Here is a 27,328-nt window from a genome sequence, read left to right as displayed (position 1 = left end):
GAAAATAATTTAGGAAATTATGTTGAATGGATTAGGCCTGACATCTACTATTTTATTTTGATCTAGGGCCTTGGCAAAGGCCTGACATCTAACAAGTGACAACAATGAGTAAAGAATACAGAACAAGTTCTTGGGTTGCTTTTAGGTCCCAAAGAAAATGAGAAAAGTTGCCAATGAGAACCATGCACGTTGTACATTCTCTAAAAGATACCTGGTTCAGAAAATAGAAAACAAAAAAAACGGTTGAAAGGATATGAACAGTTTGTAAGGATACAAGATAATCTCACTTGCTATGGCCTATGGGCCTGTGGCTGTGGCTCAGAAAACGAAGGAAGAAAAAAAAAAAAAAAAGCAAAAATGCCGCCAATAGAACATTCCTCTGCAATAATCACAAATTTACAATAATGTAGAAGTGTAGATATTGGAAATGAATTCACTTGGTAAGTCCCACCTTCGAGTAACCAGAAATCATAGACCACCCTGCCATGGATGAGGGTAGTTTCAATGAGAAAATAAACTCAAGGAATGGGCTAGGACCAAAATCAGAAGCTGAATAATGAGCTATAAAATGCAAAAAACGAAAGGAAATTGTTAACTATAATGAAAAACAGATGATTATTGGTGCAGTTCAAACATTGCTTGACCAATGACCTCTAGATCATGTTGACAGCATTTTTCCCATAAATTTATCAATTGCGCATAACTCCAACTCCATGATATATTTTAGATCTTTACACAACTAACCAGCATTCAAGAAATGTTTTTGGATAAATTCTATGAAGTTTTAATGCCCCTAGATTTTATTTTCCAAACAAGTGCATATTTCTACTCAAGAAAAGAAAAATCAGCAAAGTCAACCAAAAAAAGAATTCAAGGAATATTATTAAGCAGGGAAGATGGATTTCCAGTATTACTTGATTAGAAGCGAGTACTGACATCTTGTTCTTCTCGAGCTGCTTCCCAGTAGTCTCAAGGATTGAAAATATTTGAACCACCAATGTTGAAAGCAATTAGCACTGAAATGCTTGTAATTACAGCAAGCCAAAATAAGGCTGCTCCTGCAAGCACAAGGTTTTGTTTTTTGGTGGGTCAGGGAAAATGAAAACTTACAAATTTATGTAAGAGATCACATAAAAACACTATACCTCGAGAAACTTCAGAATCATTATTAGAATTTGAAGGCACGGATTCTGCATCAAGACCACGTGATCTTGAAATTTTTGATCCCGCACTTGAGACATCATCAAAAAGTTTGGTGTTTCCCGTTTCCGATGCCACTATCCCTTGAAATTCCTCACTCACAATTAAAGCTGCTAGAACATCCATAAATGACTCATTGTCTGTTTCATTTGCAGACTCTATTTTATCCTTTTCATAAGCGTTTGATTCATCAGAATCAGACAACTCATCATCTGAATCTGAAGGATCAGTATCGAAAGAATCCACCTCAGCTCTGTCATCTTCTTCATCTTCAACATATGCTTTATATGTCAGTCGAAGTAGTATTTCACCAGAAGACCCCTTTTTAAACAGTCCCCAACCTCCTTGCAGTGCCACAATCCTGTCTGTTGGTACAGTGTCTTGGAGAGATCCAAGATCAACCTACAAATGAGACATCGTCTTAAGGAGCTATTTAAATATGGAAAATTGAAAGAAGTTAATGGTAAAAATTTTGAATTGAGCACCAATTTTCCTGTGAAGGCAGTCAATTTAACCATTAGCTACTATAACATGGAAAAACGCTACTAAACAAACAGGGTTCAAGGGAAATCTCAAGCTCAAATAGGGGTTATCGAAGGATTAGCAGAAGCCATTGGCAATCTACAACATTAAAACACTTCAATTAGATTTAGGACATTTATTATGAGAGTTCAAGCTAACTTTTTGAGGTTTTTACTTGCATGAATATTGTGCACATTGCTTGTTACCCCTTGGCATTATCTTATAGAATCTGTGTATATTACAGTTACACCAACTCACCCTAGGGTTTACTCATGTGGACTTCTTCCTATTTTAAAAGTTACACAGACCTTCCCTGTCCAAGCAATATCAAAATACTCCTCCTACCCAATGAATCATTAGGATTCTATTTTTACTAAATCCATCTTCTTCCCGATCTTTTATCCCTTATCCAGTTCCAATTTTTCAAGGAGACAGTAAAAAAAGAAGAACAAGAAGAAGATAAATTTGTTATTCTTAAAACTTGGCATGAGAAGAATATTCAAATAATATAGCCGTATCTCATTCTTGATCAAACCTGCTACCTCTCAACATTACAACCCCTTTCACCAGCCTCATGATTGCTTTATGTATTCATCAAGTATTGGCTCTGGAAATGATAAACAACGTTACATGCATGCATCCAATCATGTATGCTATGCAGCCATGCCGATTACAAAAAGCAATTCAATATTTTTATGGATTAGCTATTTTACCTCTCCTGTACCAATAGTTAAGTCCGTGAATCCAAGAGAATCCTTGACTTGGATGCATAATTTTTGTTTTTTAGGGTTCGCTACAAGAAATTGAAAATCCTGCATGCAGATACAAACAAATGTTACATATTACAAGTTTTTACAACAGAGTAGACGAAGAAGAATTTGAAGAAGGTTCACCTGATTCCAAATCGGCTCACCCGGAGGCCCAATAACAGTGGTTTGACTGTTCTTTTTACTGCGTATAATTTGATCTCCCAGGCTTAGAGTAACAAATGGATCTGTTTTTCCTGAATGAAATAGATCAAACAAAAATTATGGGATCATAAGAGAATGATGTATGGAGAAGTGAACACATAATTAATCGAAAGATTCCAGCCAAAGGGACTACAATATTCTTTGTTTTTTTTTTTCTTTACAAACCAATGGCAGCTTAAAATCAGTGTTACTGTGCATCAGAAAAGTAATTAGATTAAGAATTCAAAGCAAATGAAATTTCACCAATTCACAGCACAGTTGATTCCTTTGTGCTGCGCAACTACATTTGAAGACATTCATTACCATAGAAAACATAGGAAAGCTTCCGAGCATCTACAAGGGTCACTGATAGTTCCCCAACGAAATCCTTGTTTCCTTCTTGTATATTTCCTTCCTGTTTGTCTACTGACTTAAAATCATCTCCCACAGGGCCAACAGCTTTTATTTTCTGGAAATCCAAAACAATCTTTTTTGGGCGTACAAATAGTCTAGGCAAATCCTCCGTCAGAAGTTTTGTCAAAAACCTACACAAAAATCATTCAAGGATTCAAGTCACAAGGAGACAAGAAAACAAGGATACCAACCCAGAAGTTATGAATAACATCTTCAAAGAATATCCAAGATTAATAAGTTAAAAATGTTCTGCCATGACCCTTTACTAGGAAAACTTTAAGGTACATTACATGCAGCTTAAAGAAAAATAGGATGCTGATTCAATCACCAAATATCACATCCAAGTATTTTCCTTTAATTGCCAAGCCAACCTAATGCCTAAAAGAATGTTTATCTCTATTTCATGAAATCAATCAGATGGGAAACACCCCCCCCCCCCCCCCCCATGCATATTATTGTTATCCAAGTCTGAGAGTTTTTCCAAAAGCCAGTAAGAATACATTTTGGATTTGCATTTTGACTCTGAAACTTGCATTGAAATTCCCATGAAAGGGACATGGGAATCAGTGGTTTCTGAGAAAGACATGCAGTCCATAATTAGTAACTTTTGTGGTTCAATTAATGATAAGGTTGTATAGCATGTCTAACTTGGTTTTTACATTTTACGTTTTCTTCTGCCCAACATCCCCCCGAGAGATAGAGATACATATATATATATATATATATATAGAGAGAGAGAGAGAGAGAGAGAGAGAGATAGAGAGAGAGAGTTGCTGAGCACTTGCAGTTGCATAGACAATATACAATGGCTGAGAGAGATGAAATTCACTTACATTGAAAGAACAGGAATTGCTGAAATTGCCCAATGCATGCACAAAAAAGAAGAAAGGGAAATTTTAATCAGTATTTTCAACATAAGATGATTTGGCTTTAAGAAGAAAATAATACAATTTATATAAAATAAAACAATTTTCAATGTGATTGTCTGGATGATGGTGTGATGAGTGCATTTGATGTTTCTATACATTTGAGAATCAGCTTTGGCAGAATCTAAAGTGAATAGGAATATTATCAGCTACATGTTCTGAGAAGAATAAATGGACATAAACATAATTACATAACATAATTTTTATTTTTCCAAAAATTTATCTTTATCAGAGATCAATTTAATTAAAAGTCAACAATTGTAGACGACCATTTCTATTTTAAACCATTCCTTCTCTCTGCTGTCTAATATAATTAGCACAAACTGTCTTCCAAGTATTAGTACAGAATTTTCCAACAAAACAGAACTTCAGTATATGCAACAGGCATACCATAAACCACGGAGGATACTTCTTAACAGCTGCATAACTAGTGCTAGGTTTGAAAATCTACTTCTTAATTTTTACCACAAAAAGTGGAAATGCATGATAATACTCCATATTCTAGTCAGGGGTTGCAAGCATGCAAGTTGTAGCTGGTTCACAATCCTTCAGTCTTCCAGTCATCTTCAGAAACATGGAATTTTTTTTTTTTGTTTCAGAATTCTTGTTTTAAGTGCTGCCTGCTTTTATGAACAACGAAATACACATGGTTTGACACATCATATTTCTTCTTTTTGTTGGTGCATGTTGTTTGGCAACATCATAACTCTATTGGCAATATGTCTCCTTCCCTCCACCTTCCACTCAACCAAACAAAACAACAAATCACCAGTACCCATCCCTGACCTTTATCACCCCTTAATCTTTCTTGTCCTCTCTCTTTTCTATCCTTCCTACCAAACATAGTGCTATAGTATATTAGAAAAAGTTAGAATTAGCAAAGGGTCATGCATATATGACGTACCCATTAAATTGAATAAGCGGAATGGTGACAAATTAAATTTGATTTTGGGAAGTGAAACGAAAGCCCATGAAACAGCTCCCACCCAAGGCTCTGTCGGTATTAGTCGCAATTTGACCCAAAGTTCTCCATCGATATCAAAATCTCGAACACCAACTGGCACGTAAATGGGAATAATGCTAAATTTTAGTGAGAGCATTAACAGCATACGAGCACCACCAGTATAACGTAGACCTATTTGGTACCTAAATGAAATAAAGGGACATAGAATCAGTATAGAATATTGAATTAGCATTCATTTTGATAGGTAACAGAATGAATATTTTGATCCAGACCAATCTGATCAGTCAAAATTGTGTAACATCCAATGTCAAATTACATAGAGATCTCAATTTTGATCCAGTTTTTAATAACTGTTACTTAAAGGTAATGATTTGACCAAGCAGTATCATACTTTCATTCTTACAAAAGTTTAATCTTTGTTACAATCAAATTCATTTTAGTCCCTTGTCTTCTTTGATTGTTTTCTTCGTAACTATTTGTACCATACGAGAGAGCAAGTTTACATAAATGTCAGAGCTGCTTAAGAGTTAAGATAATCACGATTTCATGCAATCAACTTTTAAATCAACCATTCAAGTTAACCATCAGCACAAACACAAGCACTATTGAATTGAAAACATTAACTCACTGCAGATCATTGACACGACGGGACGTCCTCCGCTCAACATTCCTAACAGACAAAGGCTCGTCTCCCAGTGAAAACTGCTTGATTTCAACTCTCTGAACATAGTCAGGCTTCTTCAGATTATCAATGACCGGCTGAAGCAACCCAATGAGCCAATTCTCAAGCCCAGCTCTATAAACCTTCCACAACTTCCCTAAAACCATGTTCACCCATTCCACCGACTCCTTCCTCTGCAAATCCTTCTCCAAAAACAATGAAAAGCTTGTGGGAACTTGCGGCCACGCCTCACGCCGACCGCTCTCACTTCCCAACTTGCTTCTCTTCCTTGAAGTCCATAGCTTATCAAAAGCTACCCCCACAAAGAAGAAGAACACAAACAAACCCACAATGTTTCGGTTTATTGGGGGCGCGGGAATGGGGTGTATGACTCCTAGCTGAGTTCTAAGCTTATCTACAAAGGGGTCTTCTTGGAAGTTGGTGAAATTGGAGCCCATTTGAATTTGTGACTCCTCAGAAAACTCATCAGCATCCAATTTATCCAATTCACTTGAACAACGCTTTAGCACCAAGTGTTTCGCACCCCGTCTTGTTGATTTTGCTAGCTCTATGTTCATACTAGGCCCTGGACCGTCGGGTGAAATCGCACAAGCACTGATACCCCATTTTCTTCTAATACTTTTACGCGGAAAATTGGCAATAAGTAGCTGTTTTCTTCTTCTTTTAGAGGTGGGAAGCGAAAATATATTCTGGGTTTTTCTTGGGTTGGAGAAATTCCCACATGGGCATTGAAGCTGATGGGGAAAAGGCTGCGATAAATCGAAGCTCGCAGAAATTGATTGCAAAATCATTTATTAGCGGTAGAGATAAACTCGGAGCCCCTAATTGAGATATGGATATAAGAAATTGCATTGGTAAACATGGATTCAAGCACCAGCAAGAAACCAAAAAAAAAAAAACAAAACAAAACAAAACACAGAAAAATATAGTGAAAATTGTCTAGCAGAAACGTAGCCTTGAAAGCTTTGGGTGTTGTTGGTAACCTGAAGTGAATTGGGAAGAAGCTGAAATCTCCATGAAAAGTCGGAGACTACAGAGGCAATGGGCAGTAGGTGCAGGAGAGAAAGAGAGACGAGAAGATTCAATTCAAGGACTTGAGAAAGCGAGAGAAAGCATACTTGTAGTAAACGTGGAGTGTTTTTGCGTGTTCAAATTGAGCCACGGAATGAAACGCGCTTGTTTCTGATTATAGCATCGGCATTCAAGGCCTCAAAATGTGGAAGACGTGGATAATACCTGTTTTTCCTTTCCTTTTTTTCTTTATTTTCATATTTTCTTTTTAGGAGGGCGCACGTGGGACGGAGCCGACGCGGTTCCCCCGCTTTTCTCTTCCTAAATGCAGGGCCACTTCCACTTCACCAATTTTCTATACGTGCTGCTAAGGTGGGTGTACGGTGTACCGTTGCACTTGTATTCTTTGTTTAATATCACGTTACCCTTATTTTCTTTTTATCGAAAACACATTATTCGAATTTAAGATCTTTTGATTCTTGTCTAATCACACTGAACATATTGTTAGACCAAATGTGAAGTATAACGGGATACTAGTTTGATGGCTAACTCGACCTCTAACTTCATCACTCAAATCAAATTTAATACAAATTTTCTATAAAAAATTAGCTCAATTTATAATCACTAACTATATGAACTCATCTAGTTAGAATGAGATGGGTTATGCTGAGTATTTAAAGAAGATAAAAAAAATAAATGTTTCTTTTTTTTTATCAAAAACTAAATATAAATAGGTTTTAGGGATTATCTCAAATGATGATGATGTATGAGGTAAAAGTTAGGATTAGGCTAGTATAGGGTTCGGTTCCATTCAATATTAAAAACAAACCAAATATAGATGTTTATGTTGAAACAAGAAAAAACAAAATGTTAGAAATGATATGTGTATTCACATAGAGTTTGAAGTGTGGATGTTTGCAAAAGTGAATAAGATATTATTTCTTATTATCAAAACCATTCAATTTTTAGGTTATATTTCAATAATGATTTGTGCAACAAAAGAATTAACTAAATCATAAATTATTTCAATTTTAATGAACATATTGTATTTGCATGCATTACTTAAATGACTATAGGGTTTATCATAGCTAGAATGTGGACATCCACACTTAAGAGTCTCTACATGTGAACATACACAACCATTTTTGGAAAAAACTTACTTCTAATAAGGATATAGGCTGACTTGGCATTCCATGAGATATGTTTTATCTTAAAATTGGATAAAACTTTATATGATGAAGTTTAAGAGCATATGTGTCATTAGTTTATTGAATTGAAATATCAAATCAGCCATATTTATGTTACAAATAAGTTTCTCTCATCACCTTTACGAAGTCTTTATTATAGTCTATAAATCATACATTTTTGTATATATATATTTGGGAATTGGGGATTTGATTTGTTTGTGGATAAACCCACACCGATCCAACGACCAGTCAGGGCTGAACACGTGGCTGGTCAGACCCAACTTCAGTGTTTGACTTCTCAGTGGTCAAACTTTGACCTCCACATCATCACAGATCGGAACTTCCTCTGCCAACTCAGATCGGGTCCCCATATCGAGTCCTCCACGTCCGGTCCGAGCCGAACCGATGATCTTCAAGGGATTGAGTGTTCATCTTTCTACGGTCATCCCGGTTCGGCTCGGCTCGGCACAAGAGGAACCTCACCTCGAGTTCTAGCGTCAGCCAGTTACGGCTCGAAAGGATCCCTATCTACTGAATCGGTTCGGTCCGGATTTCCATGTCTGATCCGATCACAAATGGACTTCATGTATACACATAAGAACATGTGTTCGGGTCGGCTTGGCTCTCCGCCGCCATTCCCAGGAAGATCACGTTGGGATGAACCGCCACACTTAAATACGTCTGAAAAAGGTCTTCTGACAAAAGAGACAACCCAGCCTGCATTCATGACTACTGAGGCAGTTCACCTAGATCTTCCATACTTGCATTGAATGCAGCATTGAATGCAAAGGAGGTGGGTAGCTGTGCATGCCACTGTTCATGACCGAACGCGTGGATCTTTCTCAACCAGCCAACCACATGCAGGTAACTTACTCATCACAATCTCCTTTGCCTATATATACCAACTCATATGTGCAAAAAGATGATCTATCTATCAACCTCTCACTAGACAAACACTTACAAAAGAGCCTTCACTCACCCAAGAGCATACCCAACTTGCTGAGAATAAACCCAGAACATTTGCCTTATTCTTCCTATTCTCCCAAGTTCATCTTTTGTTCTTCCTCACCTACCATCAAACACACATCGCTGACTTCATCATCGGAGCATGTTTGGCTGGTACCATACCGGTCCATCTCCTTTGATCTTATTTCTTTCACAGGAAGATCTCACATCATCGTCCAGCAAGGTTTCGGATCAGCCAGGTCACCACCTCTAAGTTGTTGCATCTCTCTTACGGAAATTTGCATCAACATGATTTAATTTCTAAAACATTGTAGAGATAAATATTACTATAACAACAATTAATTAGAATAAATAGTGCAACTTAAATTTTAAAACCTATTTAAAAAAAAACTATTTTGAAAACATTTGGCATCGAAATCTCCCATATTCTTTCCCATTTATATAATAAATGTTGGCTGGGTTGGGTTTGAATTTTTTATTGGCATGAGGTATGACTGTATGAGGATGAGGTTCGGTTTTTTTTTTTTTTGGGTCCTGGGCATGGGGTTGGGTTCAAACTTTAAAAATTGAACAATTCATGCTAATGTTTAGAGTCGGGTTACGCTTCGGGTCAATTTGAGTTAAGGCTTGTCCAAACAATTTACACGAGCTCAGCCCGATTCTTATCGAGTTGAGACGTGGCTTGAATTTCCTGTAAAAGTTGAGATTGGGTCGGTCGAGTCTGGACACGTTGCAAGCCCTAATTCCAACCCTGTTCACCTTCGTACTATATATATATAATTTTTTTTTTTTTTGGTTTTTTGTAGCTGAATGCACACCTTCGTACTCTCTCATCAGTCATCACTCCCCCGCCCGCCCGCTCTGTCCTTGCGGGGTTAAAACGACGGCACAGAAACACTGAGACGCAGACGCTAACTTTCACCGTCGTTTGCTCACAGTTCTGTCGCTGCGGACGAGAGTCCTACCTCCACTGTTCTCGTTGATTTTTATTTTGATAAATTGGTTATTAAAGGCTCTCCATTCTCTGACGCTCCACAATCTGGTTGGTCCTTATACAATTCTCTGCGCTTTCTGTTTGTTTCCATAGAATATAGGCTATTGAGAAATTGAAAGGAAAGCGGCTACGCTTACTTAATTTATACTCAAACCATTGTAGCTCTCCAATTAGATTCTTAAGTTTGGTAATGAATTTTCACTTTTATGGAGGAAAAGCATTCGTTTTTATCTCGAAATAGAATGGAGCCCTAGGGACTAGGGTTTTTGCTTTGCGTCTGCTGTAAACATAAAATAAAATACCAACTCTGTTAAGTTATCTCAATAGGTACCTTAGCACTGTAGTTGATTTCTGGGTAATAGTGGTATAAAAAGGTCTTTTGAAGTCAGGGCGCGGTGTATTCAGACACACATTATGCATGTGTATATTACCGCAAATTATAGCTGTAGAACAATGAAAGTAGGAACCTTGGTGAAGAAAATAAACGAAAATTTAGAAACCCTAAGATTAAGGTGACTGTGTTGCAAATTTGCAACCTACAGAATGTCCTAAAAAGTATTATTTGCAGTGATTATGGGTAATTTCAAAGGGTTCAGGCCTCCATGGAAAAGGGCACAAAAAGTTCCATTTATGTAGGCCAAGGCTTGAATTGTAGCTAGGTGGGGGACCCTGTCAGGGTTAGTTAATAGCACTGCCAAGGCATGAAACCCTGCTTGACCTTAAAAGAATTATTGTGGAAACACAGCATCAAGTTTGTATACTGCAGCATCATGCTTGTTGTTATGCCTAGAATCATATAATGTCTTTCTGTTACTGTTCACTTTTTGGCTGATAGGATTTGGTTTCCTTAATAAAGTGTATGCTTATTGTTCTGATAATTTTTTTCCTTATCTTGTTGACTTATCAAATGCAGATCAAATAATGGCATCGCCAGCTTGGTTACAGCAGGAAGTGCAGCCACCTGCATCTCAAGCCCCCGTATCTGGTTCACCTGCTGGGGGCCCTTCAACTCCAACTGCTGCTCCATTTGCTTCTAGTGTAGGCCCAAATACCTCAGGTGGTTCTACAAATGATTCAATACAAGAATCTTTGCAGACTAAATTTTCCAATACATCCAGCTTTGGGGTTCCATCACCTTCATTCTCTTACAGTGTGCCTCCAAATGCAAACATCAGTTTTGGAACCTCTCAGCACTCATCACCTAGTTCTGTCAGTACCAATTTATTAAAGTTTTCTTGCATTTTAAATGAATGTAATTATTTTTTATGGCTCTAAGTTGGTGTTTCTTCTAATGCAGGCAATTAAGTTAAATCCACCAGCATCTCCAACGGTTCTTCAACCCCCAGTTCCTGGCTTTTCGTCTTCTGCGAGTCCCTCATTTTCATACAACGTTCCAAAATCTGGTTTTTCTTTCCCCAATAACCAGCAGTTTCATTCTGGCGTGGTGAGGGTTATTTCTTTGAGTGAACATGAGATTATATTGTGGTACCAAAAAGAAAAAACATGAGAGATTATTTTGGGTAACTGAATATTGCTGCAATGTTGTAGGAAGGTTTTGCCATATGTAAAGACCTATTTGAATCATCCTGTTGAAAAATCTAGCTCAGGAGATGATTATTTATACCTGTATGAAGTGTTATGGTTTTGTATACAAAGAATTAATTGTTCTAATTTCTTTGTTGATTGCAGAATATCTCACCTGCTGTTGCACAAGAAACTGCTAATGCCTCATTGTCATCAACTAGCTCTAATTCTGGTTCCTTGCCTGCTCCTACCTCAAGTTCCACAATGAGTCTATTGCCAGCTCCTAATCTGGGCCCAACAACTTCATGGGTTCCCACTGCCCCGTCATTTAACATGACTCCTGGAGTCCCTGGAACTCCTGGGACACCTGGACCCCCTGGAACAGGTCACTCAGTGCACATATCCTATAATCTGACTGCACCATCTGCACTCCTTGATTCTTCTTCTGTAGCCCTTAGACCTAGCATGCAAACGGCTACTGTCGCGTCATCAGCAGTTCAGCCACAAGTAGGTGCTCCCTACCCATCTTTACCTGCTATGGGTGCTCCCCCTCAGGGAGTCTGGTTGCAATCCCCACCCATGGGAGGTGTACCTAGGCCACCATATCTGCCATATCCTTCTGCTTTTCCTGGTCCCTTTCCTTTGTCTGCACATGTTATGTCTCTCCCTTCTGTTCCTTTACCTGATTCTCAGCCTCCTGGTGTCACTCCTGTGGGAAATACTGCATCAATTTCTTTTTCTTCCGCTTCGTCTGGTCATCAAGTGGTGGCTTCTTCAGGGATGCAGACAGAATTACCTCATCCTGGTATTGGTATGCTCATGCTTTCTTACTTGGTAAATCAAAAAGTAACATTGTAACAGTGCCTTAAGGCTCTCTCTCTCTCTCTCTCTCTCTCTCTCTCTCTTCCCCTTAATTGAAATTTCCTGAATCAATGTTACGTGGGGTTTTGGTGTTTTTCTGATGACAGGAAACATGTCCATGATGCAGGAACCCAGAATAGAGTAGCTGCCAATGAACAATTGGATGCCTGGACTGCCCACAAGACTGAGATAGGAGTTGTATACTATTATAATGCTTTGACGGGTGAATCAACTTATGCTAAGCCTCCTGGATTTAAGGAGGAGGTATGTGCAGTTATGATGTACTTTTGTGTTTTTTTTGTTTTTAAATTTCTGTTTGCAAGATTCCTTATCTTGAATTACAATTTTTTTAAGCACCAAGTACTAGATTCTTAACTGTATTTAAGATGCATGTTGAAAATCTTTTGAGGTGGATTCCATTGCTGCTCATTTCATTATTAGGCCTTGATTTTATTATGTTCATTCTATTAAATAATATCTTATTTTAACCAGACCACCTTGTTGTGTCCACATTCCAATATAAGTGGTGAGAAAGTGGACCATATTCTTCTTCATATCCCTGTAGGTATGGAGCTTTGGTCCCTACTCTTCTCGTTAAAGATTTTATGAGTTATATCTAGGTTGGTTCTTGATATGTTGGCATGTTGGTATATTTCAGTGTAGTGTGGTGTGGAATGAACTTCCTTGTGCATTAGTGTGAAAAAATGCAAGGGCTTTCGGATGATTTGGAGCTTTGAGGATAAGCTTAAAACTTTTGTTTCTTCAGACAAAGAAAAATCTTTTTTTTTTTGTTCTGAACTTTTCTTAATTGCATCACTGTTTTTTTTATTATTATTTTTTCTAATTAGAGATGACTCTTTAATGTTATAAATGTTATGAGGATTTCATTATACAAATTTTTTTCTTTTATTCCTTTTTATAGGCATCATGCGTGACTATAGCTTCCTCATTGTTGTAGGGGTCATGTCTGATTAATTTTAAATGCTCTTTTGTGCAGCTTGATAAGGTTTCTATGCAGCCAATTCCAGTTTCGAAGTAAGTTCTACTATATTGTCCAATTTTTCACTACCCTCTTTCGTCTTTGGGATATTAGAGACTTGGAGTTTTTTGAGGATGTCTTTGCAATCTAGAAGCAATGCTTAAAGATGCTTTTATCATTCTTGATCTGGTTGTTCTTCTGTGTAGGGTGAATTTGTCTGGAACTGATTGGGTATTGGTCACAACGAGTGATGGGAAAAAGTTTTACCATAATAGCAAAACCAAGGTATGAATTGTTTATTGAAATCTCTGGGTACTCAGAAACTTCTTCTGCAGATATGATTAGGTGTTACTAGTAATCCTACACGTAATAAACCTCACTGCATCTTTCTTGCCCTTTTCCATGATCAGGTAAGCAGCTGGCAGATCCCAAATGAAGTGATAGAATTGAGAAAGAAGCAGGATGCTGATGTACCAAAAGTACAGCCAATGTCAGTGCCCAATAATAATGTTATGATTGAAAAGGGATCTGCACCAATTAGTTTGAGTGCTCCGGCCATTAACACCGGTGGTCATGAAGCTATGGCTTTTAAAGGCTCAGCTGTGCAGGGAACTTCATCTGCACTCGATCTGATTAAGAAGAAGTTGCAGGATTCTGGAGCTCCTGTTACTTCTTCACCAGTTCCAGCACCATCAGAATCAAATGGCTCAAGAGGACTTGAGAGTACACCTAAGGGCCAGCAAAGTGAGAATAGCAAAGATAAGCTAAAAGACACTAATGGAGATGGCAACGTGTCTGACTCTTCCTCTGATTCCGAGGATGCAGACAGTGGGCCAACAAAGGAGGAGTGTATCATACAATTTAAGGTATCTTTGTTGCTTCTAGCCTTTAGAAATTAATCTCAATTTTAAAGTTTGCTCTTCAATTTGGGATCTTTCTTATTTTATATGTTGTTTGTCATAGTCATTTTTGTTAGAATAAATGTGGTAAATACAACATTATAATCTGATCACAGAATATCAATGATATCCTGAGTCTTTTGGATTTATACTAATCCTTACAGATGCACAAAATTGAAGTGACTTGATGTTTGTGAATTTTGCAAATCTTTTTTTTTTTTTACTACAGGGAAGTACATATTGCTCCCTTCTACTTGGATTAAGTTTGAATATTTCCTTTTATTTTTTTAATCTATGGTTTTGATTCAATTTTTTTTTTTAATATGCCATTCTGGTGATCATTTTTTAAAGTTTCAACTTAGACTTTTAGCATATGGAAAGTGTGATGTGCTGCTGTATCCCCAGATTGGGTTGAATGCTTAGTTGAGTTTCCTGGAGTTGATGCAACTTTAGATGTGGCTGATGAGAAATGCTAATGATCTGGCAATTATAAATACAGGAGATGCTTAAAGAACGGGGAGTGGCACCATTCTCGAAGTGGGAGAAGGAACTGCCAAAGATAGTGTTTGATCCACGATTTAAGGTTTGTTGAGTCTAAAGATTAGGAATTTCATTGTTCGGGAATTAGGGGCTAACTACAACTGGAACTGCTTGAAACAGGTTTGTTGGATTCATGTATCTACTAACTTGTAGAAGGCTGATTTTTTTTTTGGTCAACTTTTGGGTTATTATGGTGTTACTTATGGGCTGGGTCGGCCCGTTTATATTAGTTTCTCAATTTATTTTTTAAATTGAAAGACTAATTTTTAGTTCCATAAATAAAAATATTTCCAAAAAACTAAATACAATTATATAATAAATTACACACTTATTTCTTATTAATTTCTATTTTTAAAAAATTTATATTGACATTGTTGATTAATTTTTAAAATTAAGTTTTTGATTTATTAAATAATAATGAAAACTTAAAAAAATTATTCGGGCTGGCCTTAAAGCTTAAAATAATTGGGCTGGGTCAGGCCGGGCCGATTATTAAATGGGCTGGCCTAAGCACGACATGAAGCACGAATGGGCCGATTTTAAACGGGCCGGGCTTGCCCGTTGTACACCTCTAAGTGTTACCCATTGGCTTAGGGTGCATCTTAACAACTGATACTTCAAATTATTTACTTTTATAATAATGTTTTACGTCCTGAGAAAGGTTTAAACTTATTATTGCCCTTGTAATAGGATACTCCAGTTAGTCCCACTTCATGCAGATTTTTAAACCTTTCCTTTTACACCTTTTTTTTTTCCGAGTCAATGACACTATGCACTCTTTGTGAAGGGGTAATTGGGGCTGAACTGCAGTAGTTCAACCTGCTCTTTCTCATCAATATAACTTCTATGCTTGGTGCAATTTTATTTTTCTATTATATCTTTAACACTTCTTTTGCTGCCACAATGATGTGTTTATCATGACTCAATTCATTTATTGTTTTGAACACACAAGGCAGCAGTCAATGCTGACCTACTGGGAAGATTCTGCAATAGATGCGGGATTTTCCCTTTCTGTGCAGCATAATTCCTTTTTTTTTTTGGTCTGGGGACATGCTACACTAAGAATTTTTGTGTTAAGTTTTTTTATTGTAAATGTCTTTCCTGTTGCAGGCCATTCCAAGTTACTCAGCTAGGAGGTCCTTGTTCGAGCACTATGTTAAGACACGTGCAGAGGAGGAACGGAAGGAAAAAAGAGCAGCGCAGAAGGCTGCAGTAGAGGGATTTAAGCAGTTACTGGATGAAGCATCAGAGGTCTTATAGATTGCCTTAGTGTGAAGCTAGCTCGTGTCTATTTTATTAGCTGAACTGTGGAGGTTGGAGATTGCTTATGTAATCACTTTTAATTTTTCAGGATATTGATTCCAATACTGATTACCAAAGTTTCAGAAAGAAATGGGGCAATGATCCACGCTTTGAGGCTTTGGACCGTAAGGATCGAGAACATTTGTTGAATGAAAGGTATTACCTAATAAAGGGACTACAGATTCATATTCTCGGTGCTGTACATATGACATTATGTAGGTAGTCCGTTATTTGCATGTTTGGGTTACCTTTAAGCTTGTTTTGGATCATGGTTTACTCATCTAGTTGATGCTTGTCAGTGCAGCCATTATTTTACCTTGTCTAGGACTAGCAACTGCTTTACAATCGTGGCAGCTGGTGGTGCCAACTAGAAAAATTGAAAATTCTGTAGTTTGTGACTGTTGTGTCTAGATCATAAATTATCTTACACTAAACAATGCTTCTCATTCAATTTGAGTATTGTTAAGATCAGATACAGATTTCAAACTTGGCCTTGTTTTTAAGTTTATCAAGAGTACTTTTGTTTCCCATTGTCCCCCACCCAGCTTTTTTTTTTTTCAATTGGAATTATTCATTAACTCGAGAGCTATAGATTTGTTTTCATTATCATTCTTTGGTTTTTCCAATCACTAATGCCTGAGTTGTAGCCTTATATTAAAAATTTATTCGAACATAATGAATTGGTAAATAACAAAAAGGTAATGTTGGCTCATGGACTTGTTCATCAGAAAAGTAAGTTCACTATTTCAGAATGTCGGCTGACACACATTGGCCATGTGGTATATTATTTTGATTTTGGTTTTCCAAATTAAACTTTTACAGCAACTGTAAATAAACTTAATTGTCATGGCATGCACATTTTTCAAAACATTGCCTTCTTTCTGTGATAGAGGTGGGATATAATGTTAGTTTCTGTTATAGGAGTGCAGTGTGATGGCCTGGCCATGTCCTTCTCCATGTTCAGTGTCTTTTCAACATATAGTGCCGTAGACTCAGCTGAGCTATTACATTTGTGTCTACTTTGTTCTGATTTGAAGCCTTATTCAAATTTATATTGAACTGTTTCCTAGACAGAGAAAGTGATATCCATTGATTACCCTTGAAAGCAACATGAGTCTGCAAGTAGTAAGCTATTGACCAGATTCCCAGATTCATTGGGGGTGTTCTTTAGCCCATAAATCTCTTTGGATCTGCATGGTAAATCTAATTTTGTGTCCATGATTAATTTATATCATAATGGTCATACATGACTTTTATTTTACTGCAGGGTCCTTCCATTGAAGAGGGCCGCTGAAGAAAAGGCTCAAGCAGTGCGTGCTGCTGCTGCTACTAGTTTTAAGTCCATGCTTCAAGAAAGAGATATTACTGTTAGTTCCCGTTGGTCCAGGGTAGGTGCATTCTACATCGGGTTGTGGATTTTTATTTTTTTTGATGTGCAGAAGAGTGTCTTCTAGACAATGTGCTTCTGGATGTTTTTAGTATAAACTTCATGGTCTGTCTATGGTGTCTGACTCTCTTTTTGGATAAAAGAAATTGGACACTATACACTGGAGCAGTTTTTGTTTCAAATATTACTTAGGGTAACTATACCTCGATTATTAATTTAGTCCTTAAAACGTTAATTGTTTCAATTCAATCCTTCATTTATAATTCGGTTTCAAAATTTGGTCATTTGTGGTTGCGGAAGTGAACTTGAAGATGATATTGTGGGTTCAAATTTAGTCAAAGATGAAGAAGTTACTATTGTAGTCATAGTTACATGGCATGATCTGATTGGTGTGGTAAGAACATTCTAGTCATGTGCCTTGATGGCTTTTAGTGTATGTCAATTGGAAACATTGAAACCAATTATCAATTTGAAAATATAATAATTTGAGGGAATAACATGCAAATCATGGTGTAGTTTGGGGACCAAATTTTTTTTTTACTTCCATTCACTTATTTAGAGATTACAAAAAAAGAATGTTATGAGTAAGCAAGGATTCATATATATATATATAATATTATTCTTTTCCGTTTCATTTATATCATAAATTAATAGATCTCTTTGCTAAATCTAAATGCTAGGGTCAATAGATAATTAATAAAAAAACTTTTGAAAGTGGGTTCTGCACCAACTAAACAAATATGAGATACTAGGGTGTGCTAGAAATTTTATATAAACCTTGCATTAAGTTTATCTTGTAGATTTATATTTTGTTGGGACTTGCTGTAGGTGAAAGATAGTCTGCGGAATGACCCAAGATACAAATCCATTAAACATGAGGATAGGGAAGTTTTATTCAATGAGTACATATCTGGTCTAAAAGCTGTGGAAGAGGAAGCAGAACGAGAGGCAAAAGCAAAATGGGACGAGCAGGTAAAGACAGTTTATCTATATGTGTTAGAAACTCCCTCCTCTCTCTCTCTCTCTCTCACACACACACACACACACACACGCAACACGTACATTATTGTTGATACATGAAAAGACATTTCATTGCCTCAAAAGATTGCATGATTGGATTCAAATACTAGTACTGAACATGTGTGTGTGTGTCTCAAACTTTATTGTCTGTGAATATTAACCAATAGTGATAGCTAGTGAACTTTACGTATAAAAAAACCTTAATCGAAAGAAGTAGGAAATTTGAAGGTACTAAATATGGAATGATGCATTCATTTGATGAGAAAGGTTGCATCATTTGATGAGAAAGGCTTTCAACCTTTCACACCTAGCTTCTTCATTTTTTGTTTAGGAATATATTTAAGCTCTTTGAAACAGTTGACAAAGAACCTCTCTGATTTGTTAAAAAGAAAAAAAGAAAAAGAAAGGAGAACCTATAGTATACTAATCTAATGTATCTAGAGTGTATTTTTAAAGAGAATTAGTTAAAAGTTGTCTCCCTTACACTGGCTTTCAGGAGAAACTGAGGGAAAGGGAGCGAGAATTGCGGAAGCGGAAGGAAAGAGAAGAACAAGAAACAGAGAGGGTGCGACTGAAAGTTCGTAGGAAAGAGGCAGTTTCTTCTTTTCAAGCTTTACTTGTGGAAACAATTAAAGATCCTCAGGTATTATCTTTTGGTCACGTTTTAATTTTTTTTATTTCTGGGTGCTACAACGTTTGGTATGACTGAAGAATTATTCATGTTATACTATTTGGCAGTAGTGCTATTGTAACATTATGTTCTTTGCTCGCCACAAAAATTTTATTTGAAGAAGATTATAATACAAAACCATTTTATTTTTTAATGTGAAAATAATTTTGACTTTTGCCCTGAACATATCCTGAAAGTATCCTTTCTGTATTTAGAGCTTTGTCCTGGCTTCATTATCTTAAACTATGCATCTGATATGTGAATCTGCACATCTGGTATAATATGGATATGGTGTTTCCTGTACTTACAAATTTTTTTTAAAATTTCTTATTATGCACTCAGGCATCTTGGACAGGATCTAAGCTTAAACTGGAGAAGGATCCGCAAAGGCGTGCAGCCAACCCTGATTTAGATCCATCTGACATGGAAAAGCTCTTCCGGGAGCACATAAAGATGCTGCATGAGGTAATTTATGATTCTGATGTCGTCTATTTGGTCTGCAATTGATTTTTTTCAATACTGCCCAGTGTTTTTTAGGATGTATTAATTATGATGCATCAAAACAATGAGCTCCCAGCTCTTCCAGGCTCGTGTCCTTTCTGTGAAATTGTGTTTTTCGTTGTTATAATTTTCCAAACATTCTATTTTAAGCTTGGCATTTCATATGAATCTCATATTCCACCAAATATATGGTGTATCTCAAGTGTGTGAAGTATCTCCTCACCATCCCATATGCATGTATGATGATTTGCTACCATCTTGTTGTGAATACCGACTACATTATGCTTTGAAGTTTTATTAGTGATTAATTTCCTTTTCATCACCCGATTCCTTTCTCTTTCTCCTCTCTTTTTTCTCACAAGAAAAGAGACTTCCAATATCAAGTGTCTGCGAATTTCACATTATTTTCAACATTTTGTTACTTTCTTGGAACGTAAAAGCACATTAATTGGGTCCTATCAACTTTCTCTCTGTTACCTTCAGATAAAAACTCTCTCTGGAAACAGTGTTTTGGTATCAGCTAATCTTATGGTCTTGTGCACGAAATGAATTTAAAGTGATGAGATAATTGTGTATCGTTAGATGGCATGCTATATACTTCGTGAGAAGGAAAAGAAATGAAATCTTGGAGACAAACCAACCGTTGACACACGACCTAGTGCTCAAAGCCAATTCAATTTTGTTTTGATTGTTAAGAATTGTCTTTGTTGTCTGTAACTTATTCCGGGTTAAAGTATGTAGCCCTTCTAATCCTTACTATGGCTTGGCTTTTCTAGCGATGTGCACATGAGTTCAGAGCTCTGTTGGCTGAAGTCTTGACTGCAGACGCAGCTTCCCAGGAGACAGAAGATGGAAAGACAGTTTTTAATTCGTGGTCAACAGCTAAACGTGTTCTAAAGCCCGACCCCAGATATAACAAGATGCCAAGGAAAGAGAGGGAAGTGTTGTGGCACCGATATGCTGAGGAGATGGTGCGGAAGCAAAAGTCAGCACTTGATCATAAGGAAGACAGGAAAACAGATGCTAAAAGTAGAAGCTCTGTTGATGCCGGAAGGATTCCCTTCGGATCCAGAGGTAGCCATGACCGAAGATGAATTTTTGGTTAGAACTTAGAGGGTAGGTTTTCAATTTGTTTTCCCTAAGTTCTGATTTTTCATAATTTTGACTTGAAAAGGGGGGGTTTTGAGCACTTACACTTTGAGTGCTGTATTATATAATTTATATGAACTGATTCAGCTGATTTTACTCATGGTTTTATAGTTGATGTATATTTGTACCAGTACAGCTGACAACTAAAAGTTAAATTGCATTTCTTGTAACTGTGGTCTTTGTTCAAGGGGTCAAGGCTTGAGTTCACAGTGTAGCATTCTGACTTCCCCTCGAAGTCTCCTACTCATGGCTTAAAATCTATCCAATGAAATGGATTTTAAGATTTAAAGAATAGGAAACTCTTGCACATCTAAGATCTGGAGTTTGGTACTTGTTCTTGTACAACTTTTTGTAAATAAATGATATACAAAATACTCTGAATTATTTCAAATAATTTGTGTAGTGGATTAGTGCAGAAAGTGAAAAGTGAGGAATTCAAAATTAACATACTGTCTCTCACTATACCAGGAAAAATGAAAAACATACTCTCATTTTAAATATATTGCTATATATTGCAACAAGAAATGAATTCACATGTGTCCAAAAAAATAAATTATAATTGTTGATCAGTAATAAAGAGCGATTGAACACTTGAATAAAAAGTAAGATGACTTATTGTAAGACAGCTGAACAAAAAGAGGGTTGTTATTTACACATTTTTTTTTTTTTTTGCACATTCTTTTGTAAAAAAAAAAAAATCAAAAATTAAAAGGAAAGACACACTCACCCCTTACCCCTCACCCCTCACCCCTCACCCAACAGGCCAACACACCCCTTACTCTTAGACAAAAAAAAAAAAAAAAACACCCGACCTCCTCCCTCCCCTCCACCAAGCCCCAGCCCCGTCGCACCCTCCCTCCAGCCCCGACCTAGCCCACTTCATTCCCCTCCACCCAGACCGACCTCCTCCCTCCCCTCCACCAAGCCCCAGCCCAGTCGCACCCTCCCTCCAGCCCCAACCTAACCCACCTCCTTCCCCTCCACCCAACCCGACCTCCTCCCTCCCCTTCCACCCAACCCCGGCCCCATCGCACCCCCTCCCACCCAACCCCGTCGCACCCTCCCTCTAGCCTCGACCCACCCAGCCCACCTCCCTCTAGGTTCGGCGGATATATGCCGAATGGTTTGTTGGTATTCGGAGGGTGGCTATCGAATGGTTTGTGGGTGTTCAGTGGGTGGCTGACGAAGGAAACTCAAATTTTCGGCAAACCAGTGCTGAACGAAGGACAAAGCATATAAATAAAGGGAAGGAGGGAGGAGAGAATAGGAGGAGGTTGGGGGTGAGGTCGGGTGCTGCTTGTGGTGGTCGGGTGAGGGAGGGATGAGGCTGGGTGGGTGGGTCGGGTGACGAAAGGGCTGCTGAGGGAGGGCTGCGTGGGTGGGTGTGGTCGGGTGAGGGAGATGAAGGGGGTGTGTGTGTTTTTTTTTGGTCTGTTGATGGGGTGTGCAAAAGAGAAAAAATGAAGTTGGTTTTTGGGTGTGAGAAGGAGAGATGTGTCTTTTTCTTTGATTTTATTTTTTTTTTTTACAAAATAGTGTGCAAAAAGAAAAAAAAAGGTGTGCAAATAGCCCTCAACAAAAAAAGACACACAGATAACTAGATTAATATTGATTTTAAAATTGTAACAGTTATTTGTACCCAAAAAAAAGAATTGTAACAGTTATATATATTATTGGGGTAAATACAAAAATTACAATAACCTGATTGAAGAGAGAGAAATTACAATAACCGATGACTGGTGCTAAAGTAGTGGTTGAAGTTGGAACCCAAGCTCAGAATTAGGGCTTGCAGTCTCTCTTCTCCTTCTCACCGTGCACCATCATAGTCATCGTCTTCCATAGTTACAATTATTATTAGGGTTTTCAGAGAGAGAGAGAGGAACCGGACGATTGGGGTTAGGGCTTGCATCTTTGAGAGGGCTTGAGGCTTGCGACCGCCGTCGAAGTTGAAAGGAGGACTCAGGTAAGTTAGATTTGGTCCTGACGATCAGCTAAATGAAAAGATATTTGGAATTTGAAAGTACTGATATTTGGACTTTGGCATTGTATTACGATGCCAAATCCATGACTGCTTCGTTTTGTTTTGTTTTTTAATGAATTTGCATATTAGTGTTTTTTCAGTCTTGGTAATATTTTCAGGTGGTGTAGCGCTTAGGAGCCTCATATTTCAATTAGGGTGTGTTTGTGTAATGCAATTATTTCAATGATGGTTTGTTTATAACTATATTTTTGCTCCTTCACCTCCATACGTGGTTGTTCCTTGGATTGGTATGCCACATTCAATCTTTTGCAAATGAAATGCCTATCTATCTAATGGTTTTTTATTTGCATTTTTCAATACAACTATGACAAATGTCTCATTAAAAAAAAAATTTGTCTTTGTGAAGGATTGGAGTTGGTTTTCATTTACTTCAGTTTCATGAAAGTAGAGCTATATGGCAAACTATTCAGCAAAAGGAGCCCCTTCAAATGGGTCTATCTATGTTTGCAACTTGCCCGAGGGGACTGATGAAAATATGTTGGCTGAATATTTTGGTACCATTGGTTTGTTAAAGGTATGAAGTTTGACCGGGTATTGTCAGAAGTTGCAATGTCCTCTTTTACTGACCTTCGGTATAAATTTCCTTAAGTAACTGGAAATCTCATTTTATTATTTTTTTCATGCTTGCTTTCTGCCATTAGAAAGACAAGCGAACAGGTCGACCAAAAATTTGGCTATACCGAGACAAAGTGACAAATGATCCGAAGGGAGATGCTACTGTAACATATGAAGATCCACATGCTGCATTAGCGGCCGTTGAATGGTTTAATGAAAAGGATTTTCATGGTAATGTCATTGGAGTTTTTATGGCAGAGTCAAAAAGCAAAGATGATCAGACACCTAACTCTGGGGGTGATCCAAGTTTTGGAGGTGATTATGTTGGTGTAGACGAAAGTGCTGAGGATATTAACGGGAGTGGTGGTGCCGGTAGAGGTCGAGGTGATGCTTCTGGGAAAGCATGGCAACAGGAGGGAGACTGGACATGTCCGAATACAAGGTCTGTGATGTGATATTGGTGAGCAGCTCTTTCTTGCACTTCTGTTTGGTGTTTGCATTTCTTAATGTAATATTTATTCAGTAAATGGCTTCTCATGCCCTATTCTCCTAGCAGTTGTTCAAATGTGAATTTTGCATTTCGTGGTGTGTGCAATCGCTGTGGAAGTGCTCGACCGACTGGTGCCTCTGGCGGCGGAACAGGGGGCGGTGGTCGTGGCAGGGGTCGTGGCCTTGACTCTGCGGGCCGTGGTGGTCCAGTTGGTGCTCCTACAGGTGGACTCTTTGGTCCGAATGATTGGCCTTGTCCAATGTAAGACTGTTTTCCCCCTTTATTTGTTAATTTAAAGATAAGTTCCGGTCCAAGTTTTGTCACATTTTTATATCCGACCAATGAGGTGGAAATAGTAGGCCGAGGCTGTATGGTTGATGCTGTACTGATGTACTAAATTGATGATCTTCAGATATATAGAAGTTTGCATATCGCATTCATCTCATAAGCATAATTTTATTATGCTTGAAAATTAGTAAATACTAAATAGCAGTATCATGGGCATTTTTTTTATTAATCTTGGACAAAGTTGTTATGAGTTGAGCTGAGTGCATTATTGTTCACATTGCTTATTCATTGTGCTTTTTTTGTTTCAGGTGTGGCAACATCAACTGGGCAAAGCGTACAAAATGCAATATATGCAACACAAATAAACCTGGTCACAATGAAGGTGGTGTAAGGTATTAAAAAAACTGAAAGCTACTGTATTGGAAGATGGTGTAGTACTCATAGCATACAAACTTACCTAGAAATTATACTGCTTTGCCTTAAATTTATTTGACAGAGGAGGGCGTGGTGGAGGTTATAAAGAACTTGATGAAGAAGAATTAGAGGAAATCAAGCGACGAAGGCGGGAGGCCGAAGAAGTAAGATTTATTTGCATAAGCATTATTTGAAGTTTCTTGTATATTCATTTTGGTTTAGCACTCATTTGTGCCAATCTCAGGATGATGGAGAGATGTATGATGAGTTTGGCAACCTCAAGAAAAAATTTCGTGCTAAAACACAGCAAGCTGAACCTGGACGGGCTCTTCCAGGTGCTGGGCGTGCTGGGTGGGAGGTGGAGGAAATAGGTACTTGTGCATTTTTGGACACGATTATTCTTAATGTAGAATTATGTTGTAACTGATCTATGTTTTAGATTTTAAATTTTTAATCTTGAGGTCATATACATGGGACCTTGTTTTTTCTTATTTTGGCCTGATGGACCTTAGTTAATTGTCCCATCTGAGGCATTCGACATAGAAGTATGATTCCAATCAGAAGCCAAAAATACATTGGCTACTCTTGGGCCACCGTGGTTAGTTTAATTGACCAGTTCTTGGCTCATAACATGCCAGAGGAGTTAGATGTGTTACTACATGCTATAAACCTTTGGGGCCAATATGATCAAGTGTTGTTCTTGTACGCATTTTAAGTTGTTTTCTCATTGCCATCCTCTTTGCACTTTTCATATGCCTTAGGTGAAAAATTATAGAGTGAGCCAAATTTTCAATGATTTTAGAGTCAAGACTTCAAAGCGTGAGCCAAAATTCAACCTCTGCCTTTATCTAATGGTGTAGATGAAAAATTATAGTGGGTATGGGAGATTTTTAAAACATTTAATGAAGATGTCTTGTTAAATGATTTTACCGATCAGAAATTCTATCTTTGCAGATCACTTTTGATCAAAACCTTGAACACGTACATCGAATGGTTTTGATTCACAAAAATGGCAAGTGAGACAAGAATTCTTTGTATATAATAAACTCTTTATTTGATCCTTTAGAATGAACTTGGGTGGGGTTATCAGCTATTCAACTTGAGAATGAATGCATATCTGCTGTTTAAGAAAAAGGCACCCTGAATATATTTTCCTCATTAGTGTCCCCTTACAGCTTTAACGTTTTATTCGATTATACATGGGTTGAAAATTTGATGTAATTGGACTTCTCCTCTTTTGTTTGTGTTTTTTTTTTAAAGAAAAACTATTTTGTCTGCTAGGGAAGTAGGGCTTTATGAAATCAATTGTTTGATGCTGGTGCTAGATATCAATTTTGTAATTATAATTTGTACGCAAAGATACGTTTTTATGCTTTTCATGATCCTTGCAGTTGTGATGCCTTGATCTTCATTTATTTTTTGGTCAAATCTTCATTTCTAAATCTGTATATGGACTGATTAGCTTTGCTTTGAGTGTGCTAACTGAACAAATCTGATTTTAAGAGTGTCACCCTGATTGGTTGTTGCTACTCTGTCTTGATGAAATCGGCTCCATATTTGGATTAGTGATTGACTGTATTACAAAATGGCAGGTGTTATCGACAGGGATGGCAGAGAGAGAAATAGAGAGAGAGGAAGAGAACGCGATGATAGGGGGAGCAGCAAAAACAGAGAAAGATATGATGACAGGGATAGGCGTCGCAGTAGAAGCAGGGAGAGGGATAGGGGGAGAGATCGTCCTCGAGATTATGATTATGACCGGGAAAAGGAATATGGGCGGGACAGGGACTGGGATCGGGACCGGAACAGGCACCGTTATTGAAGATTATGGAATAGTTTCCAAATTTTGGCTCATTTTCTTGAGATGCAAGTGGTTAATTTTCACTGTATGGGGGGAATTGCGTTTGTGCTGAACTTTGTTTTATTTGGCGTCTTTAGCTAGTCTGATGGGATTATGGCCATATGGGTCTCTGCTCCTTCCCTACTCTCTAGTGTTATGTCTCTGCTCTTTCTTCAAACAGTGAACTGCGCCTGCATGTAACATTTGTTTTCCATACATTTATTGGCACCGTTCGATTTTGTTTTGAAGTCTTTTTAAGTAATCAATGTTGCAATGGCAATGGATTATTTTGTAATTGGATGGTTGGTTTTTTATATGTATGAATTGTGGGGCATACTTAATGTGCAACATGATTTTCTTCTGTTAATCCAGACTATTGATCAAGTAGAATCATATTTGACTATACAGTCATGAGTTTGGTAACATTACCATGAACATGCCAGATATTTGGTAAGAGAACAATATTCTTGAATTCACCATCCATTTCATATTCTTAAAATGCCAAACACCACAACTACCTGTTCTGTTATCTACTTAAGGATGATACTTTGATACTTTGGTAGGGGTAGGATTAGGGGTTAGGGTGCCTACTGTCTACTGTCTAGTTTTAAGTTATTTTTATTTTTAATAAGCTAGTTTTCATTTGTTTAATTCATATTAGGCTTTGCTTCTAACCTGATGCGACTACTATAATATCATCCAGAACAACACGAGAGAGATAGATACAACAGACAAAATAATTTATTGTTCCCTCTTGCACTGCTAACCCTCTATCTGTGTGGGTCCCCAATTCACATGCCTGAAATCTGAAATTCCCATTAAAATCCTAAGCTGCAGGGAACCTAAGCTGCATATGTGACAAAGGAATAGCAATTTAACTATACAACGAGAGAGCAACCTTCTTGACTTTGCAGAGTTTGTCACCTACAACAGACAAAATCTCCACGTTATCTTTTATACTTCTATTCGTTGAACCATCCTTTATTTCTGTATTAATCAAATGAAATAAAACGTTTGCAATTTCTTAGTTTTTATTTGTTTCTTTTTCAAAA

The 27,328-nt window shown here is 37.6% G+C and overlaps 3 protein-coding genes across 7 annotated transcripts; 2 read left to right on the top strand and 1 right to left on the bottom strand.

The window, feature by feature from the left end:
- Positions 1-163: 163 nt before the first annotated feature.
- Positions 164-6,828, bottom strand: NTMC2T5.2 (Calcium-dependent lipid-binding (CaLB domain) family protein). Of its 3 annotated transcripts, XR_015120175.1 has the most exons (9): positions 5,605-6,827; positions 4,917-5,158; positions 3,920-3,938; positions 2,997-3,217; positions 2,616-2,725; positions 2,436-2,534; positions 1,146-1,602; positions 915-1,058; positions 164-480 (listed from the first exon to the last, which is right to left on the bottom strand). XR_015120175.1 is itself a non-coding variant. In XM_086230409.1 (8 exons), exons 1-8 carry the CDS (start codon positions 6,447-6,449, stop codon positions 434-436), a joined length of 2,040 nt encoding a protein of 679 aa, XP_086086535.1. In that variant the 5' UTR covers positions 6,450-6,828; the 3' UTR covers positions 164-433. The 3 variants fall into 3 exon arrangements, 2 of the variants coding, with proteins under 2 accessions (XP_086086535.1, XP_086086534.1); XM_086230409.1 differs by lacking the exon at positions 915-1,058 and having other exon boundaries at positions 5,605-6,828; XM_086230408.1 differs by lacking the exon at positions 164-480 and having other exon boundaries at positions 527-1,058.
- A 2,796-nt stretch (positions 6,829-9,624) lies between these two features.
- On the top strand, positions 9,625-20,818 carry PRP40C (pre-mRNA-processing protein 40C). 2 transcript variants are annotated; one of them, XM_086232677.1, is made up of 16 exons: positions 9,625-9,864; positions 10,730-11,025; positions 11,114-11,260; positions 11,506-12,145; positions 12,329-12,465; positions 13,199-13,236; positions 13,387-13,465; positions 13,591-14,046; positions 14,579-14,662; positions 15,730-15,870; positions 15,971-16,077; positions 17,189-17,309; positions 18,137-18,280; positions 18,825-18,971; positions 19,341-19,463; positions 20,276-20,818. In XM_086232677.1, the coding sequence occupies exons 2-16, from the start codon at positions 10,738-10,740 to the stop codon at positions 20,591-20,593; spliced, it is 2,970 nt and encodes a 989-aa protein (XP_086088803.1). In that variant the 5' UTR covers positions 9,625-9,864; positions 10,730-10,737; the 3' UTR covers positions 20,594-20,818. The 2 variants fall into 2 exon arrangements, with proteins under 2 accessions (XP_086088803.1, XP_086088802.1); XM_086232676.1 differs by having other exon boundaries at positions 11,506-12,151.
- Positions 20,819-22,390: 1,572 nt separating this feature from the next.
- TAF15 (TBP-associated factor 15) lies at positions 22,391-26,635 on the top strand. Of its 2 annotated transcripts, none has more exons than XM_086232895.1 (8): positions 22,391-22,611; positions 23,036-23,203; positions 23,331-23,686; positions 23,801-23,995; positions 24,331-24,414; positions 24,519-24,600; positions 24,681-24,807; positions 26,029-26,635. In XM_086232895.1, exons 2-8 carry the CDS (start codon positions 23,084-23,086, stop codon positions 26,256-26,258), a joined length of 1,194 nt encoding a protein of 397 aa, XP_086089021.1. In that variant the 5' UTR covers positions 22,391-22,611; positions 23,036-23,083; the 3' UTR covers positions 26,259-26,635. The 2 variants fall into 2 exon arrangements, with proteins under 2 accessions (XP_086089021.1, XP_086089022.1); XM_086232896.1 differs by lacking the exon at positions 22,391-22,611 and adding an exon at positions 22,651-22,824.
- The last annotated feature ends 693 nt before the right edge of the window (positions 26,636-27,328 follow it).

This window comes from Dryas octopetala, chromosome 2 (assembly GCF_963921425.1).
Source record: "Dryas octopetala chromosome 2, drDryOcto1.1, whole genome shotgun sequence".
In the NCBI taxonomy this organism is placed as follows: domain Eukaryota; kingdom Viridiplantae; phylum Streptophyta; class Magnoliopsida; order Rosales; family Rosaceae; genus Dryas; species Dryas octopetala.
This window is presented reverse-complemented; position numbering and strand designations above follow the sequence as displayed.

Bases quoted from the DNA above. Each gene is read 5' to 3' on its own strand.
- NTMC2T5.2 (XM_086230408.1), bottom strand. From the start codon at position 6,449: ATGATTTTGCAATCAATTTCTGCGAGCTTCGATTTATCGCAGCCTTTT. The intron at 5,159-5,604 runs GTGAGTTAATGT...TATTTCATTTAG, and splicing joins CGTCGTGTCAATGATCTGCA to GTACCAAATAGGTCTACGTT. The intron at 2,535-2,615 runs GTGAACCTTCTT...ATCTGCATGCAG, and splicing joins GTGAGCCGATTTGGAATCAG to GATTTTCAATTTCTTGTAGC.
- PRP40C (XM_086232676.1), top strand. From the start codon at position 10,738: ATGGCATCGCCAGCTTGGTTACAGCAGGAAGTGCAGCCACCTGCATCT. The intron at 12,152-12,328 runs GTATGCTCATGC...TCCATGATGCAG, and splicing joins ATTACCTCATCCTGGTATTG to GAACCCAGAATAGAGTAGCT. The intron at 13,237-13,386 runs GTAAGTTCTACT...TCTTCTGTGTAG, and splicing joins CAGCCAATTCCAGTTTCGAA to GGTGAATTTGTCTGGAACTG.
- TAF15 (XM_086232895.1), top strand. From the start codon at position 23,084: ATGGCAAACTATTCAGCAAAAGGAGCCCCTTCAAATGGGTCTATCTAT. The intron at 23,996-24,330 runs GTAAGACTGTTT...TTTTTGTTTCAG, and splicing joins AATGATTGGCCTTGTCCAAT to GTGTGGCAACATCAACTGGG. The intron at 24,808-26,028 runs GTACTTGTGCAT...ACAAAATGGCAG, and splicing joins GTGGGAGGTGGAGGAAATAG to GTGTTATCGACAGGGATGGC.